The 17,668-nt window shown below is 38.5% G+C and overlaps 1 protein-coding gene and 2 non-coding genes across 3 annotated transcripts; all 3 read right to left on the reverse strand.

Moving 5' to 3' along the window:
- Nucleotides 1-921: 921 nt before the first annotated feature.
- LOC113038958 (segment polarity protein dishevelled homolog DVL-3-like) lies at nucleotides 922-13,953 on the reverse strand. The gene is made up of 15 exons (XM_026196780.1): nucleotides 13,793-13,953; nucleotides 10,834-10,903; nucleotides 9,020-9,138; nucleotides 8,796-8,911; nucleotides 8,509-8,650; nucleotides 6,830-6,923; nucleotides 6,673-6,742; nucleotides 6,337-6,476; nucleotides 6,173-6,249; nucleotides 6,019-6,086; nucleotides 5,075-5,224; nucleotides 4,619-4,750; nucleotides 3,871-4,038; nucleotides 1,920-2,123; nucleotides 922-1,847 (listed from the first exon to the last, which is right to left on the reverse strand). The coding sequence occupies exons 1-15, from the start codon at nucleotides 13,951-13,953 to the stop codon at nucleotides 1,543-1,545; spliced, it is 2,016 nt and encodes a 671-aa protein (XP_026052565.1). The 3' UTR covers nucleotides 922-1,542.
- A 1,914-nt stretch (nucleotides 13,954-15,867) lies between these two features.
- On the reverse strand, nucleotides 15,868-16,000 carry LOC113041275 (small nucleolar RNA SNORA13). Its single transcript, XR_003275370.1, has one exon. It is a non-coding gene; the product is annotated as a small nucleolar RNA SNORA13 (small nucleolar RNA).
- A 199-nt stretch (nucleotides 16,001-16,199) lies between these two features.
- LOC113041268 (small nucleolar RNA SNORA13) lies at nucleotides 16,200-16,338 on the reverse strand. Its single transcript, XR_003275369.1, has one exon. It is a non-coding gene; the product is annotated as a small nucleolar RNA SNORA13 (small nucleolar RNA).
- Between the last annotated feature and the right edge of the window lie 1,330 nt (nucleotides 16,339-17,668).

The following is a 17,668-nucleotide window of genomic DNA, read 5'->3' on the forward strand; positions in this document are numbered from 1 at the left end:
ATATAAAATAATAATAATTCCAACTCAAATGTCTGCGTATTTTTATGTCAATATAGTTAATAGATAGAAATACGCGGGATAATATGGGTCCATACCGGTCCATCCATACATATTTATATTAGAGCAAATGTCAATAAAAGACAAAACCTACTTTCATTTCAGATTAGGTCAAACTTAATTTTAAAAATGAAAATTAATAGAGAAGTGGGATTTGACCCATGAATGAAAACTCTAGGAGTGATTAAATATTTGTAAAAATAAATATTTATCAAGCAACACCAACATAGTAAGTGTTTGGTCCCTAACTGTCTCCTCAATTTTTAAGGTTTAATTCTGTTGATAACTGCACAAAACACATTGTTCACACAAATCGAGTTCAAACTTGCGTGTGAATCTGAATTCAGTGTAGCAGAGTTTGTATTAGCTTTGTTACTGGTTTTCAAGAATGAGGTCGTGCCTTTGTTGGTGTCATTCTAATTTGACTAGCTTTTAAATTAATTTATGACAATTTGGTTGCCAAAAACAAATTTTTTCTTCTCCCTTCCAATCTCATTTGCAATCCTAACGCTGCATAATTAAATAAAGATCACTGGTGTGGTGGCGTTAATGGAGAAAATGAGTATATTCAATTAATTTACTCATCTAAACACCTGTAACTTCATGTTATCCAGAAAACACTGCATATTAGCCTGCAGTAACAAACTTCCAGAGCAAACTGTCCCAAAATAATACCAATACTACCATTAAATTCTTGAGAAATGACCTTTTCAAGCTCTTAAAACGGTTGGTGAACATTAGCCGATGAACAATGGAAGCAGATGTGGACAGAGACATAAACCCAGAAACATCTGGATTCCAGATGAAGACGAGAACCTTTACATTCCTCAAGCTGAAGCCATAAAACACACACAGACACAAGTGTACTCCAAGCATGTCACAATAAAACTATATTTATAAATTAAAAAAAGAATTCTCCTTAACATGGTACTTCAAAAATGCTCCCAATACAATATTGCTGACAAACACTGAAAAATATATTCTTCCATGAATAATGAAATATCTGCATGAGACATTTACTGAGAGTAAAAAATCTAAAAGGGGCAAACAAAAAAAAAGTTAAGAACCTCAAATATGCACTAAAACAAGGCAACAGAAATGTTGAAATCTGACATTTACGTCCTTGGTTGGACTACATTCACCTTGAATCTTCACACCCATATAGTCTTGTAACTAAATCCCATTCAATTATTGCTATTCCTCTCGTTTTTTGTCCATAAGAAGAAATAGTTCCATTTTCTTCAACAGCAAATTTCCCAACTAATCTGAGGTGATTTTGTACATTTAGTAAAACATCCTAATCTGTTATTTTAAGCATGAACGGTTTGCCTATGCTTTAGTAGACTCATTTCTAAGACCTAAGAGATGTTGGGGCTCACAAGCGACTGGATTTCAGGTCAGCACTAATCCTAATTCTAATCTGCTGCACTAGTAGGCCACTTTTTATAAGGCAAAAAATAGTTTGGGCACTTCTGCTCGCAACAGTCACATGATGTCGACGAAGAACTCCCCGTTGGCTGTGTTGCAGGAGCGTCGGGAGCCCGTGAGTTCGGGTGGGAAGCTGGCGAGGGGGCGGCCGGACGGTGACCCCGGGCTGGCTCGTGCTGACCCCTGCTTCAGGCTGTAGCTGTGAGATCGTGAGCTGCGCACACTGCCCTCGCTGGGGGCTCTGTCTCTGCGGAAGTCAACCTCGTGTGTGTCTCCTATTTCGCTTCCTCCTCCTAACCTGAAGTCTCCAGCTGCGGTTTTCCCCTCAGTCCGGCTCCAGCTGCAGTTTGAGCCGCTGCTCCCTGCGGAGAGTAACGCTAGCGTAAGTGAGCCGCTGTTTGAGATCGTTAGCAGCTTGATTTGAGGTGCCTCACCTTCGCTGTGCTGGCTGCCTGCGCTGCCTCCACCCGCTTCAGAGAAGCTGTGAGCTGCATCCGGGAGAGAGTGGGCCGGAGGGTACTGGTAAGGGAACGCCGTGGGCCAGGGCGCTTCAGCAGGGTGAAGCAGTGGAGCGAGGGTGTCCTGATCAGACGCCCCGCTGGATCCATCATGTTCATGCAGTGAAAGATGGGCCATGTCTACAACACAACACAGTGTGTCAGCATAATGTAAAACTGAATGTACAACCCAAATATTTGTTGATGACCGTATAAGTTGAAATAACAATAACATCATTAAAAACTCTTACTTGCATTATTGTTGAAAAAAAAAATTATGTTAACACTTTCTTAAACCAAATAAACCTCAACAGGTTTTCATGCTTGGACTTGACAGATGTCAAGAGTTTAAACCCCCCTCTCAGAGCTTCTCTGTTAAAGGGGTCATATGATGTGATTTCAAGTTTTCCTTTCTCTTTGGAGTGTTATAGACTCTTGGTGCATAATGCAGATCTGTAAAGTTGCAAAGACTAAAGTCTCAAATCCAAATAGATATTCTTTATCAAAGTTAAGACTCTGCCATGCCCCCCTGAAATGGCTCATTCTAACACCCCCCCCACATGTCTACGTCACTATGTGGAAATATTTGCGTAATGCCGCTCAAATTTTCTAAATTTTCTCGCAAAAGAAAGAAGGCGTGGTTTCAGTATCACAGTTAGTGTTGAAGCCGTCATGTCAGGGAGATGCTGTGTGTATCTAGAAAGCAAAAGCACTTTATTTGGCCTTCTGAAAGATGCATTTAGGAATCTTTAAGATTACTTACAACAGAACAGAAACGCATTTTATGGACCACCGTTTCGTGAGCTTAGGAGAGGAGGTCATTCTGAATTTGCTACGACAATCTGGCGCTTCAGAATCAGTTACTGCAAGTATGTTTTGTTATTAGTTTTAAGTATTTGGTATTGAATGTTCAAATGTGGAGTTTTGCGCATTGCGTGGGTGTGAGAGAGAAAAAGAGAGAGAGAGAGTGAGAGAGGGAGACTGTTCCTCTTTCAGGCTTGAACTGATGGTAAAACTAAGGACATTATTAACTGTCTTTACATTTATTTTGAAAGATGAAACTCGCTATTATGGAAAGGGCCGTTACATTTCTGACGCATGTTTGCAATGTTCGGCCAATCACAATGCACTGGGTCAGCTGACCAATCAGAACAGACAGCTCTTGTCAGAAGGAGGGACTTTGTAGAAAAATACATGTTTGATAGAGGCGGGGCATAGAGGACCTACAATAATGTACAGTATTTTGAAAAATAATGTGTTTTTTGAACATTAAAGCTTGTCAACATATTCTGTTACACCAAATAATGATCTTAAAAAAGCAAAATAATTTATTTTTGGTTTTAACAGATAGGCATGAACATAATTTGGAATTAATATTAGAAATTTGTTTTAGCTTTTGAGAGAAGATTTTTAGTTTTAACAGTTTTCATAATAAGTGTTTATATTAATAATATAATAATTCAGGAACTAGATGAGGTCAAATAAACCATGTGTATGCATTTCTCAAATGAGAACGATCATGATCAGTAAATCGCAATTACAATTTTGAATAAAATAACTGATTTAGTTTAACAATTAAACAATTGTGCAATCATATCATGATTATAAGTTTTAATAAACTAAAACTGGACAAAACTTCACAGACATTTGGTCAACTACAACTTGACTAAACCAAAAACTGGACAGAAAGACTAAATATGATAAAAACCACAAGAAATATTTGACAGAACAAAATAAAACGATGAACCATATGATGGTTTTGTGAGAGGACTGAAATGTAAAGCATTAGCTCTCAAATGGCAAGTCACATGTCGCACATTCAAACCACAGGACCACTCTTTGACAAAACTCTCATCTGTGGCTGATCTGTGGAGGTGAAAGCACTTACTGCCAGAGAGATCTCCAAAGATGTAGTAGCACTGCTCTGAGAAGGTGATTTTGTTGACCGTGTGGCGGATGAAGCCAGCTTTCAACAGGTTGCTGGCGTACTTCCGTGCTTCACGGCGATCTGCAAACCCCTCCACGTGATGAAACAGCCAGTCAACCACATCAGAGCCTGTAAGACAACATATGCACCAATTATACAGAACAGCTCCATGAGGCAGTCTGCTAATACTTATTTTAAAATGACAATGGTTGATGAATGTGTTTATTTTTCTGCCCTATTGTGAAGCTAATTTTCAGAGTGTAACAAATGATAGAAGTGGTCAGAAAAGTGCAGGACGGGGACTTGGTTCGATCCATGGGACTGGATTATGAGATATGGGTGCTGCACTAAAAGTGAATGGGAGCTTGCAGTCAGTTATAGAGGGATGGGGTTTAAATAGACAACTGTAAGATATTGGAGAAGTCTGGCATACATCACAAGAGACGTTTGTCATTTTACTGCAAGATAAAGTTGATTTAACATTACAAGATCAAAATATCCAATCAATTCTTGATGGACAAAAACAAATCCCATCCAACATTTTCTCTCATTCTTCATTTTTTCACTCGGATAAATGTTAATAATAGACAAATCAATCAAAGTTTCAGTTTCATGCTGACTTTTAGTTAATATCCAGGTAAAATGAAGAAGATCAGCGAATAAATCGATTAAAAACACTAATTGTAAGCACTATAAAGTGGGTCTTGACCTATGAAAGCACTGGCTATAGTGATCTTCAGCCACATTCGGTCTCGAACTTCCAGGCCTGAGTCTGGACAGGCCATTGCTTTTGCAACTGTTGCCATGTCACTGTGGACAGACAGGTGGTAGTCATCAAATCCTGCGAGAACAACAACACACAGTTAACAAGAGCACAAAACACAAAGCATCTGCCTGGCGGCCAGAAACCAGGACCTCCCACGCTCCACACACAAGTGTCTAGATATGACTCAAGTCATAAATCAATGGGATTCTTATTAGATTTTTTTCACCCATTTTGTCAATCGTCAGGTCAACTAGTAAGTCTGATTGATTAAGAAATGGAACACCTTTCCTCAACAAGACACAGGATTTAAGGGATCATTCATGCTTATAACAACAAAATGTAGGGGTCAAAATCTAGCTTTTGCAAAGAAATATGAAGAGTGAAGAGCAGATGTCTCACTCTCAGTCTCTGGGATGGAGCTGGAGACGGAAGAGCTGGTGGAGGTGACGGTGCTCATGGAGGGACTCAAGCCGTAGGGAGGATAGACGCCCGTCATGGCCGCCGTATGGGACACCCAGGCTGCAGGGTCAATGGGTCGGATGGGCTCACCTGGGACAGAAGACAACCAGTGCTCAACAAATCTGGACTGAACAGGTGAGTCTGACAGAGAACTAACTAAACCCTGCTGTTCAAACCACCACAGTACATTGTAATGGCAGAACAACACTTCTGGCTGAACAATAAAACAACTTCTTCTGAGGACTTTACAAGTAATTGGTTTTTGAACATTAAAAAGGACAATGGGATATCTAACTTCAAGTCTTACCCTCCTATGTAGCATTCAAATCTAGTATACAGTGTAAAATGTGTAAAAATGCTAATTAAATTTGATAGCTTATCAGTCAAAGACAAAATCATATGATTTCAAAAGATGTACACAATACTTTACAAAAGTTTGGGGTCAGTCAGATTTACTGTTTTTGAAAAATGGCCTCTAATGCTCACGAGGCTGCATTTATTTAATCAAAAATACAGTAAACACAGCTTTTCTATTTGAATGCATTTTAAAATGTAATTTATTCCTGCGATGCAAAGCTGTATTTTCAGCATCATTGCTCCAGTCTTCAGTGTCACATGATCTTCAGAAATCATTCTGATATGATGGTTTGCTGCTCAAGGAACATTTATTATTAACAGTTGTGCTGCTTCCTATGTTTGTGGAAAACTAATACAATATTTTTTTTTAATTTGTTTCTCAGAAGAAATTTTCTAAAAAGTAAACTTTTGCCACATTAGTATGTAGTAATAATAATAATAAAAAAAAAAAAGGTATTTTCTGATGGTCGTGCATCTTATGTGTAAATGAGTGTGTGAGAGGGAAAATATTAAAAATGAACACTCACTCCTTGGCAAAGCAAAGCAACCGTTCGGGTTTGGGTCCCAGCATTTGGCAACAGTAAGCGACACGGGTCTGCAAAAATAAAAAAAAACAGGACAAAAAAAATGAATAAGCTTACCAGGTCCCATAAAACATGAATGTTTTGTAATGTGACTCACCCAGGCTTATGCACGATCTCCCTCAGCACTCGCACAGCATCATCGTTGCACATGTTCTCAAAGTTGATGTCATTCACCTGTGAGAAGAACCAGAAACCTGAAACTGAAACAACCAGCCTCTGAATCAGACTCCTATCCTGAACACGTCTTCCTCCGGCCCTCACCTGCAGCAGCATGTCCCCGGGCTCGATCCGCCCATCGGCCGCCACCGCTCCACCCTTCATTATAGAGCCGATGTAGATGCCTCCATCACCGCGCTCGTTACTCTGACCCACGATACTGATGCCCAGGAAGTTATACTTCTCTAAATAAAGTACAGGGAGTGACATTACTTTAGCTTTGCACATCTGTAATATCATCCTTAGATTAAAAATCAGGGTCTTCAAGGGAGAAAAGAAAATAAATTATATGCCCTTAATATTTTTTAATTTTATTTAAAGGTCTTAAAGCACTCAAGGTTGTACTTCATCTAATCAGAGTTTAATATAATGCAGACTCACCCATATTTAAAGTGACAGTGATGATATTCAGAGACATAGTAGAGTCAGTGATGCTACTGAAAGATGAAGACTGAAGAAAGCAAGACAAAGATTGTTTTAAATACAGTATGTTTTATATATTGTATTAGATACTCAAGAGCTGTCCCTGCTGTCTCACCCTCTCCATTTGCTGGGCTTTGGGTCTACGTCTCCGTCGGCGGTGTCGTCTCATTAGCCTGGTTGAGCCGCTTTGCTCTGTAACACTGCTAAAACTGCAGAACGGAGGTCACGATATGGTGATTACATGAGCTTCCCATTTCAATTTGAGTCACAGGCAATGTGAAACATTACTGATCACTATGAAAAGGAATCAGAAAGACTTTATACGGATAGTTCATCTAAAAGTGAAAATTCGGTCACCTTCATGTCATCACTATCAGTTATCTTTGAACACACTTTTACTGAAACCAGAGAGACTTCTGTCTCGGAATAATTCATTTATGAAAAAACTATTTAATTATGCAGTCGTGTGTTTTCAGCTGAGAGACATAAATCTCTCAGAATTCATAAAAAATATAGAAGATTAACAAAAGTCATACAGGGTTGGAACGGCATTACAGTGAGTAAGTGATGACAGAATTTCTGGAAAACTTTAACAGCTCTGAGTCAGCTTCTGATTCCATGTAAAGACTTTTAGTACTTCTCAGGGAGCAGCTACTAAATACTCTACAAAAAATACTAAACCAATACCAAATATCAAAAGAAATTAGGGCTGTGTGATCAATTGTATTTTAAATAAAGTCCCACAATCAGAGCTTTTCTCTTAAATACATTTTCTTCCCTGTGGGTTTCTTCCCAACCTGGCAACCACGCGCACATGCTCTCTCTACATTACTGAAAACCCGCTGATAAGATGAAACCACAGGCAGACATTTAAGTTGGAGTTTAGCGATCTCCACTGAGATATTCAGCTCCACAGCCAGTCAGTTTTCTGTCATGAGGTCATTTGTGCTGTTTGCTGTGACTAAATCAGCAAGCAAAGTATGCGAGTAGACTTTCACTTGAAATGTGCTTATGAAAAAGTGCAATAATTTTGATCAAATGTATAAAAACAATAACTGATCATAATTTAGCGCACATTAATCATGATTAAACATTATTGTGCAGCTCTACTCAATACTCAACATTTAAAAAAAATTGCATTTCCTAATCTTTTTTTATTTTAACTGAAATGTTTTCCCTTGCATTCTGAAAAAAATTTCACGTATACACAACATCGTTTTCAAAACCATTTGCATTTACCCATCCACGAAAACAGCCAAAAACGCTGTATTGCGTATGCCAGGCCAGTAGTTGGCGCTGTTACCTTTAGGGAAGTGACGACTATATGTTGTATATGATGCGTCTCCACTGTTAGTTGTAATTTTGGTGAAGTAAATCCACACTTTGCATAAAGAAGCGTTAGCAAACTCTTGAGCAGGAACAACAGTACCATGTACTCCGCCATCGTTGTGTATGTTTGTTCGCACTTGCCTTTAAAATTCACACGTATTGCTAATGTCTACATACTTAACAAATACTACACAAGCACATGACATCACTGTTTTCAAAGATTTCAAAGATTGAAAACAAACTTTAACCCTATCAAAATAAGATTCCCATCCATATTGATAACATTAATCTACATTTACTTTAAACGATTTTCAAACCTCTACAAACTATGATTACCCACATCTGCTCAAGTCAGAGCTCTGTAAAACCTTACTTAACCATTGGGGCTCGCCGTGTAATCACATCCATGATTGTAATCATATCGAGCGCAGTGGTTTGGAAACGAACAAATGCTGTGAGACTCACCGGCTGGTGGAGCCGTCATCAGAGTCAAAACAGCTGCTTGATTCTAGTTCACTGCTCATGAGGGAAGAACGGCTGTCACAGACATCATACCCTCCCAGATCCATGCCTCGGCCGCCCCGTGAGCACCCATTCAGCCTTCCTCCTAGATGAATTAACATTGATATTAATGTAGATTTGTGCTTAGGTGTTCCAATTTTTCAACATTAAGAATTATTACTTTTGAAACTCTGATTATAAAAACCATGGCATCATAATTCATGCACAGAAATGAGGATGTTGACAGGTACCCGAGTGCTCATGTGAGTGTTTCCTGCGCGATCGGTCTCTCTCCCTCCTGTGTGACACGACCGAATCGGTCTCCGTCTCATCTTCCACACCGTGCCGGCTGCCTGCAGCCTTGGGGCTGTGTGGGACACACGGTTAAAGACTGAGAACATGCTCCACATTTCGAGTTTTGCTTCCAACTTGTGATTGGATCTGATCATTTGTATAACACAGCAAAAAAGCGTACTGGAAGGACGGGGGTCTGGAGTCTCCAATGCCTTGGCTTCTCTCTTGAGACGGCGGCTGCTCGGACTGACTCTCTGCCACTGAACATCCATCTGAGTGGGAGCCGTCCGATGACACCAGCTATCAACACACACAGAAACAATGCATTGCACTTCACACTAACCTGAAGTGGTTATACACTTATAGAATAGAATAAAATGCTTCTCATTAGCCCCTTTCACACTGCACGTCGGACCCGGCATATTGCCGGAACATTGCCGGGTCGCCTTCTGTGTGAAAGCAAGCATGTCCCGGGATTGATTCCCACATTGAACCCGGGTCGGGGACCTAGTAACATTGCCGGGTTCAACCCGGGACGAGCGCTGTGTGAACAAAAGCCAGATCTAATGCCGTGTCAAAGTGATGACGCGCAACTCTTTTACCGGCTGTTTTAAAGGAAGATCAACGTTCGCGATGAAAAAATGTGCAAACTGTAATGAAGCAAAGATCAGTTAGTTCCTCACTTTCTGCGCTGACGCTGAGTTCGTTTGCTTGCTTCAGTGAAAGTATAACGTGCCTAGCGTTTTCGACTCGTACATTACACGTCACGCGGTGATATCACGTGTCGTTACAGGATCTTCAAGGGTTGTGTGTGAAAGCACGCACATATCTTGGGTCATCACTGGCAGTGTGAAAGTGCAAAATCTAGCGACCAGGGAACAATTACAGGAACACTTTACCCCTGTATTTGCTGGAATGGCAGTGTGAAAGGGGCTATTGAGAAATACACCCTTTTTAAGCAAAATGCTTAACTGGTGTCACACCCCAGTCTAATACACCTGTATTACAAACTCCTGTCACTGATCTCTCAGCGTATAAACTTACTGTACAAACATATTACAATATGTAATAATGTACAATACAATCCTCATACATGGTCTATAAAATGGTTCCAGATCCCAAGAGAACTTTTACTGTGATGGGACAAGCAAGCAACATTTAAACCGCAATAAGAATGGCAAATTAAAGTGACTGTAAATCTTCGCAAAAACATCTTAGTGTACTCTTTGGATTCATGTTGGTTTCATATGATGTAACCCTGGAGCACAAAACCAGTCTTAAGTCTCTGGGGTATATTTTTAGCAATAGCCAAAAAAAACATTGTATGGGTCAAAATGATTGATTTTTCTTTTATCCCAAAAATCATTAGAATATTATATAAAGATCATGTTCCATGAAGATATTTAGTAGATTTCCTACCATAAATATATCAAAACTTAAATTTTGATTAGTAATGTGCATTTCTCAGAATTCATTTGGACAAATTTAAAGGCGATTTTATCAATATTTCGATTTTTTTGCACCCTCAGATTCAAGATATACAAATAGTTGTATCTGGGCCAAATATTGTTCGTGTTCTTGAATACTGTATGGATCACTGACTGTTACTCTTATTACTGTGAGGATATCAGAAGGATATTTGTACTTTCCCCAAAACTGCAGTTTAAATAGCAATATAATAATCTGATTGGGTTAGTACGTGCATATGCTGTCATTCAGAAATGAAAAAGATGTTCTTTGCAGTTGCATGCCATTGAAATATAAATGAGCCGCTCATAAAACAAAGCTTTTGCAGCTTCCCGAAGTCTCTGATTAGCTGCATCTGACCGAAGTGAACCTTAAGCAGGAATGACTGGCAGACTCTTTGAGAAACACATACACAGCAATGCCAGCACTCAGGAGAACTGGGCTGAATTAAAGAAGGCTGATCTATTATGCAAGGAGAATCGGGGAATTAAGATGCAGGGATGCTTGTGTGTGTGTTTCTGCTCTCACCCAGCAAATCACTCGGCCGTTGTAACAGGGAAGTTTTGCATTGTCGTCTGTGATTTCCTCCTTGACCACCCTACAGAAACACAAGAAACAGAGAGAAAACAAATCAGAAAAGACGTCTTATTGTCCAACTGCAGTCTGTGTGAACCGTGAAAAAGAAAGATCAGTTTAAGAGATCCCCAGAGTGTCTGGGAATAAATTAGAATAAGTGAATGAGACAAAGCCATTAGATGAAAGAAGGGACGGGCTGGATCAGAAATGCATAAATCAGATAAGCATGCACACACATGTGCTCACAGAACACACAAAGCACCGAACGCAGGGAGACTCCAGCAGATAAGATCCCAAACTCATGAGCTCAAAGAGATTTCAGCTGGACAAAATGTACTGCTAGTTTGTTAATTTCACAAGTCTGTGTATGAAAAGACCTGTTTGTTCAAATGCTCATATGTAAAACTAGTACAAGCTCATATCATTTACAACCAACAAGACTGTAACATGACACTGAAACGGATCATTTAGATTCCACTATCAGTTTGTAAAACATACAACAAAAATGTGTGTACAGAAATGCCTGCGAGGCTCAAAATAATCCAGCTTTCACTATCTTTATAACCATTACATTTCCATGACTTTTTAATTGTATTGTTTTTTTTATTGCGATTCCTATACAGGTATGTTTTACATTTTCAAAAGCACCAATATTCCATGCTTGCTCTGAATTATTAATATACACTCGGGTCAGTCGTTTTTTTTTTTTTTTTTTTTTATTAAATTGATTTATTCATCAAGGATGCAATATATCGAAAGTAACAAAGGATTTTTACAATGACAAAAGATTTCTATTTCAGATAAATGCTGTTCTTATGAACTTGTAACTTGTACAAGAATCCGGAAAAAAAAAAAAAATTTAACAGTAATAAGAAGAAATGTTTTGAGCAGCAAATCAGAATATTAGACTGATGTCTGAAGATCATGTGACACTGGAGACTGGAGTTATAATGCTGAAAATTCTACTTTGCACTCATAGGAATAAATTCCATTTTAATATGTTCAATTAGAAAAAAAAAACACTATTTTGGATTGTAATAATATTTCACAATATTACGTTTTTTACTATATTTTAAATCAAATAAATGCAGCCTACTTTATTTTTTAAAATCATAAAAATAAAATCTTACTAAACCCAAAGTTTTGAAAGCTTGTGTATAGTTATTACTGTAATATGTGAAATATCCTTTACAAACCGCGAGTCAAAATTATTTTCTGTGGTATTCAAAACCATGCTACAGATGCTTAATATTTTAACCCCAGATTATTTCTTCATTCTATACAGCCCGTTTTCAACATAAACTTCCCATTTATGATGTGCACACAAAAAACAACAACTTTCATTCATTCACAAACACTCTAATCCAATAACGTCATTTAAAAATGTGTAAAAGGACTCTTTGTTGCATTGACAGACATGTAAATCCTCAATAGAGACCGATTCAATTGAGCTATTCGTTTCCATTTGGCAGAGCTCTGAGCCTGTCCTTCAACGACGAACATCTTTAAGCTTTTAATGAACTTTTCTGAAGGGGAGTTAAAGGGAGGGGAACGGGACGATCAAACTACGACATATTTCACTCGGGAAGGTTGTAAAACTGCCAGCGCTGAAACCATCAGGGCATTCCAGTCACTGCCGGCAGTTGTTCCAACTCAACATTCTTGGGTCTAATGCAAAAGACAAGACAAGAACACTAGCCAGTGCTCCAAACAAGACTTATTCACAAGCTAGGGGTTAGTTCGAAGATACAGAGCATCTGAAATCTACAGATATTGCTGACCTGATTCTAATTAATCTATGTAATGATTATACTGTAATGTATGATATCGCTGATTAAATATTTCAAACATGGGCTTGCAAGCAGGTTTACCTCTTTCCAAGCACTCACAAGGAGTAATATTAAATTAATTTCATATTTAAGCAAGGCTTAAAAAAATTATATTCCCTAACTAACTTCCATGCTGTACCTCATATTGAAATCTCCTGATATTTCCAGGTTTTCCATGATCTGGCAACCCTGGTCTACTTATCCAATTATGAGTAGAAGGTCTGCTTTTGAACGAGGTCAGAGAGTTCACAGAAACTCAAAAAGGCATTTAAAGGATGGAAACGATGAAAAATGAAAGAAAAAAGAAAAGAAAAAAGAAATAGTCTGTGGCTAATGACCAAGACCACATAATAAATAACGTTAACGAATCCAAATTTCCATCTAAACACCCCTCAAATGTTTTTATCATTTGGGGGGACGGTCGGTTTTTGGGGACATATGGGCTCTGAACTGCGCATGCGCACTGCACATTCAAACAGATTCTACTGTAGCCTACACTTCTCTAGGATCGAGGTGGAAAATTCCTCAGTGTTGGATAAACGGTTTAATTAAGGTGATACTCGCTCATAAATGTACTGACGGGGAGGTGCTTTGTGGAAAATAAGGAAAATACTTTAGGAACCATATCTGAACACAATAAGCGTAAAGAAACCCCAAAACCAAGAGTGCTTTTTTCTGCAGCCATGGTAATTTAGACTGACGCTGGAGAAGATTTAAGGAAGGAAGGATACTAACTACTGCCTACTCTGAGGTCAATAACCATTCACTAACTAACAAACGAACTGCATCCAAAGCTCCTGCCGACAGGCCAAAAGCCATATTTGAGAGTAATCCAGACTTAAAATGGATGCCGTCGTAAATTGAATAGGACCTAACATTCACCCCTGCTGAACTCCGCACACACACGACGTGCATTTTCTCCTTTCACGTACAGTTGTGTCCAACACATCTAATATGAGACATTATATCTGCCTCTGAAAACCAGGACAGTCGATCGACGATCCAAACAAGGCTAAAATCGTGCGACAAACCCGAGAAATAGACGCAGAAGTGCGAAGAAAGCGAATGTACGGCAGGCTCACCCGAAGTCATCGTCCATAGATTTAAAGAAAAACTTGTAGTTTGGTTTCTTGAGAGCATTTTTCAGGTCCAAAAGGGTTACCCTTTCCGCAGGGATGGGCAGTTTGACCAGGTATGGAGTTTCCTGGTCGTCGAGATGGTAGATCACTTTAGTCTCCCCCATTGCAGACCGCTGGGGAGAAGTGTACGGGGGTCATCCAGCGCAGGGGCCCCTGATGCCCCTCCAGAGAGGGCTTTTGCTCTCTTCCACCCGCCAGTTGACTTTTTGATTAATCCCGTCCTTTCTTTCTTTGCTTCCTCCGGAGATCCCAGGAATCTTCAATCTCAGCGCAAATATTCCATGAGCTGAAGGCGATTAAAGGTCCATCCTCTTATTTCAGTGTATCCCGCATGTTGAGAACTGAGAATAGCGCGTGAAATGTGTGATAAATTAGATTATTTTGGTCAGGAATGCCGTGGTTCCTCGGAGAGCTTCCCTGTGCTCTCCTTCCAGAGGGTTTTGTATTGCTTTCATTGATGCCGAATTCCCGGGGACACGCGCTCCCTCTAGCGGAGAGGGGTGTCGGCGTCAACTAAAAGTTACTTGGGGTCATTCTACTGAACGGGTGCCATTTGGAGAATGGGGTTAACTGGGCCGCTTACCTAAACTGTCCTCTAGGCAAAGAGAAAGGCATCTAAATATATTTTTAGATGTCTAATATCCAGATGAATCATATACAGAAACAAAAAGAAACAGAAACAGTGCTGGGTGGACTACTTACAATTTGTAGTCTGTTACTGATTATAAATTATGATGAAAACTGTAGTCAGTAGTGTAATATAGATTACTCATTTAAGATTAGATTTTTTGGATTGCCCATGACCTAATTGGTTTATAAATCTGAATGGGATTATTGTTATACTAGAGAAATCAAATATATTCCATTCTTTGTGTTCAACATCATTAAAAGCATTAAACATATTACGTCAAGGTTTAAAAGTAACCGACTATGAAAATTTTCTAACTAGTACTAAACTTTTGCAATCTGATGACATAATCCAGGTTACATGGAATCAGTTACAACCCAGCACTGTTAATGTAATATAAAAAATAACGAATGTAAGGTTTAATCATTTGCTGTGGAGATAAAATTAGAGAGCATGCAATCACTTGAGCTGGTTTATAATTGCTGTGGTATGCAGGCAGATTTGTCTTCTGTATCATTTAGCACTGTTGAGTCACGTAACACCAGGGAAATGCTCTAGGTTTAGACGATCAGGTGCTCAGTCATTAATCACATCAAATGCAAATATCAACTCCCAGAATCTCCTTTATATGTCTTCTTTTTTTTTGATAATTCATTAAGCGTATACCAGTTATGCCTTAGTGTATTTCCATTCATGTTTTTCAGAACTAGAGAAAACTATGAGACCTTTGTACACCAATGCTATTTTATGTGATATTTCAAATAAGTTTTCTTGTGTATGTATTATGCAATGGGTAAAAGACATGAAATGTGTCACCCAATGATCTATATATGTGGTGATCATATATTGAAAAAGATCAAAGCAATCTGAGATATGCACATGAGAAAAAAAAGAAAAAAGTTTGAGATTTTCAAAAGACCATAAAACATCCACATACAAGAGACATACAATTAAACAGAAGGTTTTATTTATAAAAGTATGTCATGCAGATTCACACATACAGAAAACTGCATCTGGAAGAGAACAAGAAGAAATGTTAAGCCACAGAAACCCTTGGACACAGCATCAACATATGAATGCGGAAAATTATAAGTTATAAAACAGCAGCCAACCCTTAATGAACTCAAATGTATGTACAGAACACATTATACCATACAAATCATTACGGAGCAGCACAATATGAATCAAGTCAAAACAAATCAAGTTCGTCACTGTTAGTAAAACTCACCTCGCACACCACTAGTCCTTGAATGCTGGGTAATTTACAGTCACTCTTCTGTGAATATAGACCCTTTATAATAAACAGGATGAAATGCAATTTCACTAAACTTTGCATTTTTATGGATTACATTATCATAGTATATGATGCATCATCGATTGTTTAAAATGTTGATGTCCATGAGATTAAACTTTTGAAAGGCACAGATGTAAACACCTTTCAGCAGCCACCCCATGTATTAATATCTGCCCTAGTTGACACCACATTCATCTGACCAGCAATGAACAGGCAACACTTTAAGGCATGACTGGCTTAACTAAAACTTTAACAGCTAAGAGAATGGAAAAAATTCATAGCGGTGTACCAGGCGGAATGTAACTCTGCCCACGTTGCGGTTGCAGCCCTGAGTTTCTACCGCCGATCTGCTCACCTGAAACAACAGAATAAGATGCTTGATGCATGCACAGAAATGTGTTCAAGTCATGAATATAGCTTATTGTGAATGCTGTTCTTGTAATAGCACAAGCAAGAGAAACAATTAAGCGTTTTCTCTCATAAATGTGGCTATTTCAAGATTTATTGTGCGCCTTAGAAGACACCACATTCATCTAATGGAAAATGAATGGGCAACACAAAAAGGCAAGACAGAGAACTGTACTGTGTCTGCATGGGTTCAGTATCTAGCTTTACTTTTTCTTTTTTTTCTGTTAAAATAAGCCGTTGTAATTTTTGGAACTACTCAGGTGGAGCAATCTAACATATGCACGTTCATATGAATGTAAATGCACACCTGGAGTTCAAAAGCACATGATGCTTGCTCCTTGTCCTCATGATGTCGACATGTGACATAGCACACCAGCCAGTTCCTGCTGCTTTCGATGGAAAGCATAAAACATACACACAACACAAGACAAATAATTAACTGTAAATTTAAGAAATGGAATTTAATAAAAAATTAAAGTGATGGAACCACGAGGGCAAAAATAATAATTACAATTCAATGACGAGGGACATTCAGCTACAAATTTAATTGGATGGATACAACTGCTCAAGGGCCACACTTTTAAAATGTGACAACAGAAACATTTATTTGGGATATGACACACTCGGAATCCTTCCCTTTTCACGATCCTACCACTAAACACAAACATTTACTATAAAACCCGTTCACATACACATACAAATAACATTTACTACTTACCCATGTGCTGTACAAGACACCCATCTGTACGTCTTTAAGAACGTATGATCTCCACGTGGACACTACGGGAGGAACAAAGGACCCGGTGTAGGCGACTGAGACAGTGCCTGAGTGCAATTACTTGAACTCGTTTCCTCCATAGACAGTAAAAGAGTAAAAGTAAAAGTTTCCCGAGTCAAAGTTGGACACACCTACTTATTCACCATTATAATAATCTTCCACATTTTATAAAAAATGGATTTGTGTGGATTACAGCTCTGCACAAGTGTTCACTCTCTCAATCAACTAAGGTCGTTTTCTAAACAGTACTGAAGAAGCTAAGTATTCGGACTTTTCAGTATAATCCATTTAAATAGAAACAAATGAGAATAAAATCGAATTTGACTAAAAAAATAATGTTAAAGCTTTACTCCTGATCATTCAACAAGGGGTCTGTGAAGGAAGACCACTGAGAAGATATGATAAAACATTTGCTTAAACTATTATTATTAGATCTTTAACTTCTAATTCTGAAAAAAGCCAGTGGTAATGTATATGGTTTGGTTAGCAACATTCTTCAAAACACCTAATTTTGTGCTGCACAGAAGAAAGTATAGAAGAAATAATTATTTTATTTTATTTTTGGCCAATCAATCTCTTTGAGAAATGTTCAGTAAATAATTATTTAAATTAGTAATTTAAGTGGGTTTTTTAAGGTTTTTGTGAAGTGTTACCAATAATATCTTGCTATTTATAGATGAGGCCACTGGGTTGGCTGGGTCTCAGTGGGAA

This window comes from Carassius auratus, chromosome 2 (genome assembly GCF_003368295.1).
Source record: "Carassius auratus strain Wakin chromosome 2, ASM336829v1, whole genome shotgun sequence".
NCBI lineage: Eukaryota > Metazoa > Chordata > Actinopteri > Cypriniformes > Cyprinidae > Carassius > Carassius auratus.

Coding starts and splice junctions, on each gene's coding strand:
- LOC113038958 (XM_026196780.1), bottom strand. CDS start 13,953: ATGGGGGAGACTAAAGTGATCTACCATCTCGACGACCAGGAAACTCCA. Junction 6,743..6,829: donor AAGCCCAGCAAATGGAGAGG/GTGAGACAGCAG, acceptor TGCTTTCTTCAG/TCTTCATCTTTCAGTAGCAT. Junction 4,039..4,618: donor TATAGCCAGTGCTTTCATAG/GTCAAGACCCAC, acceptor GTTGTCTTACAG/GCTCTGATGTGGTTGACTGG.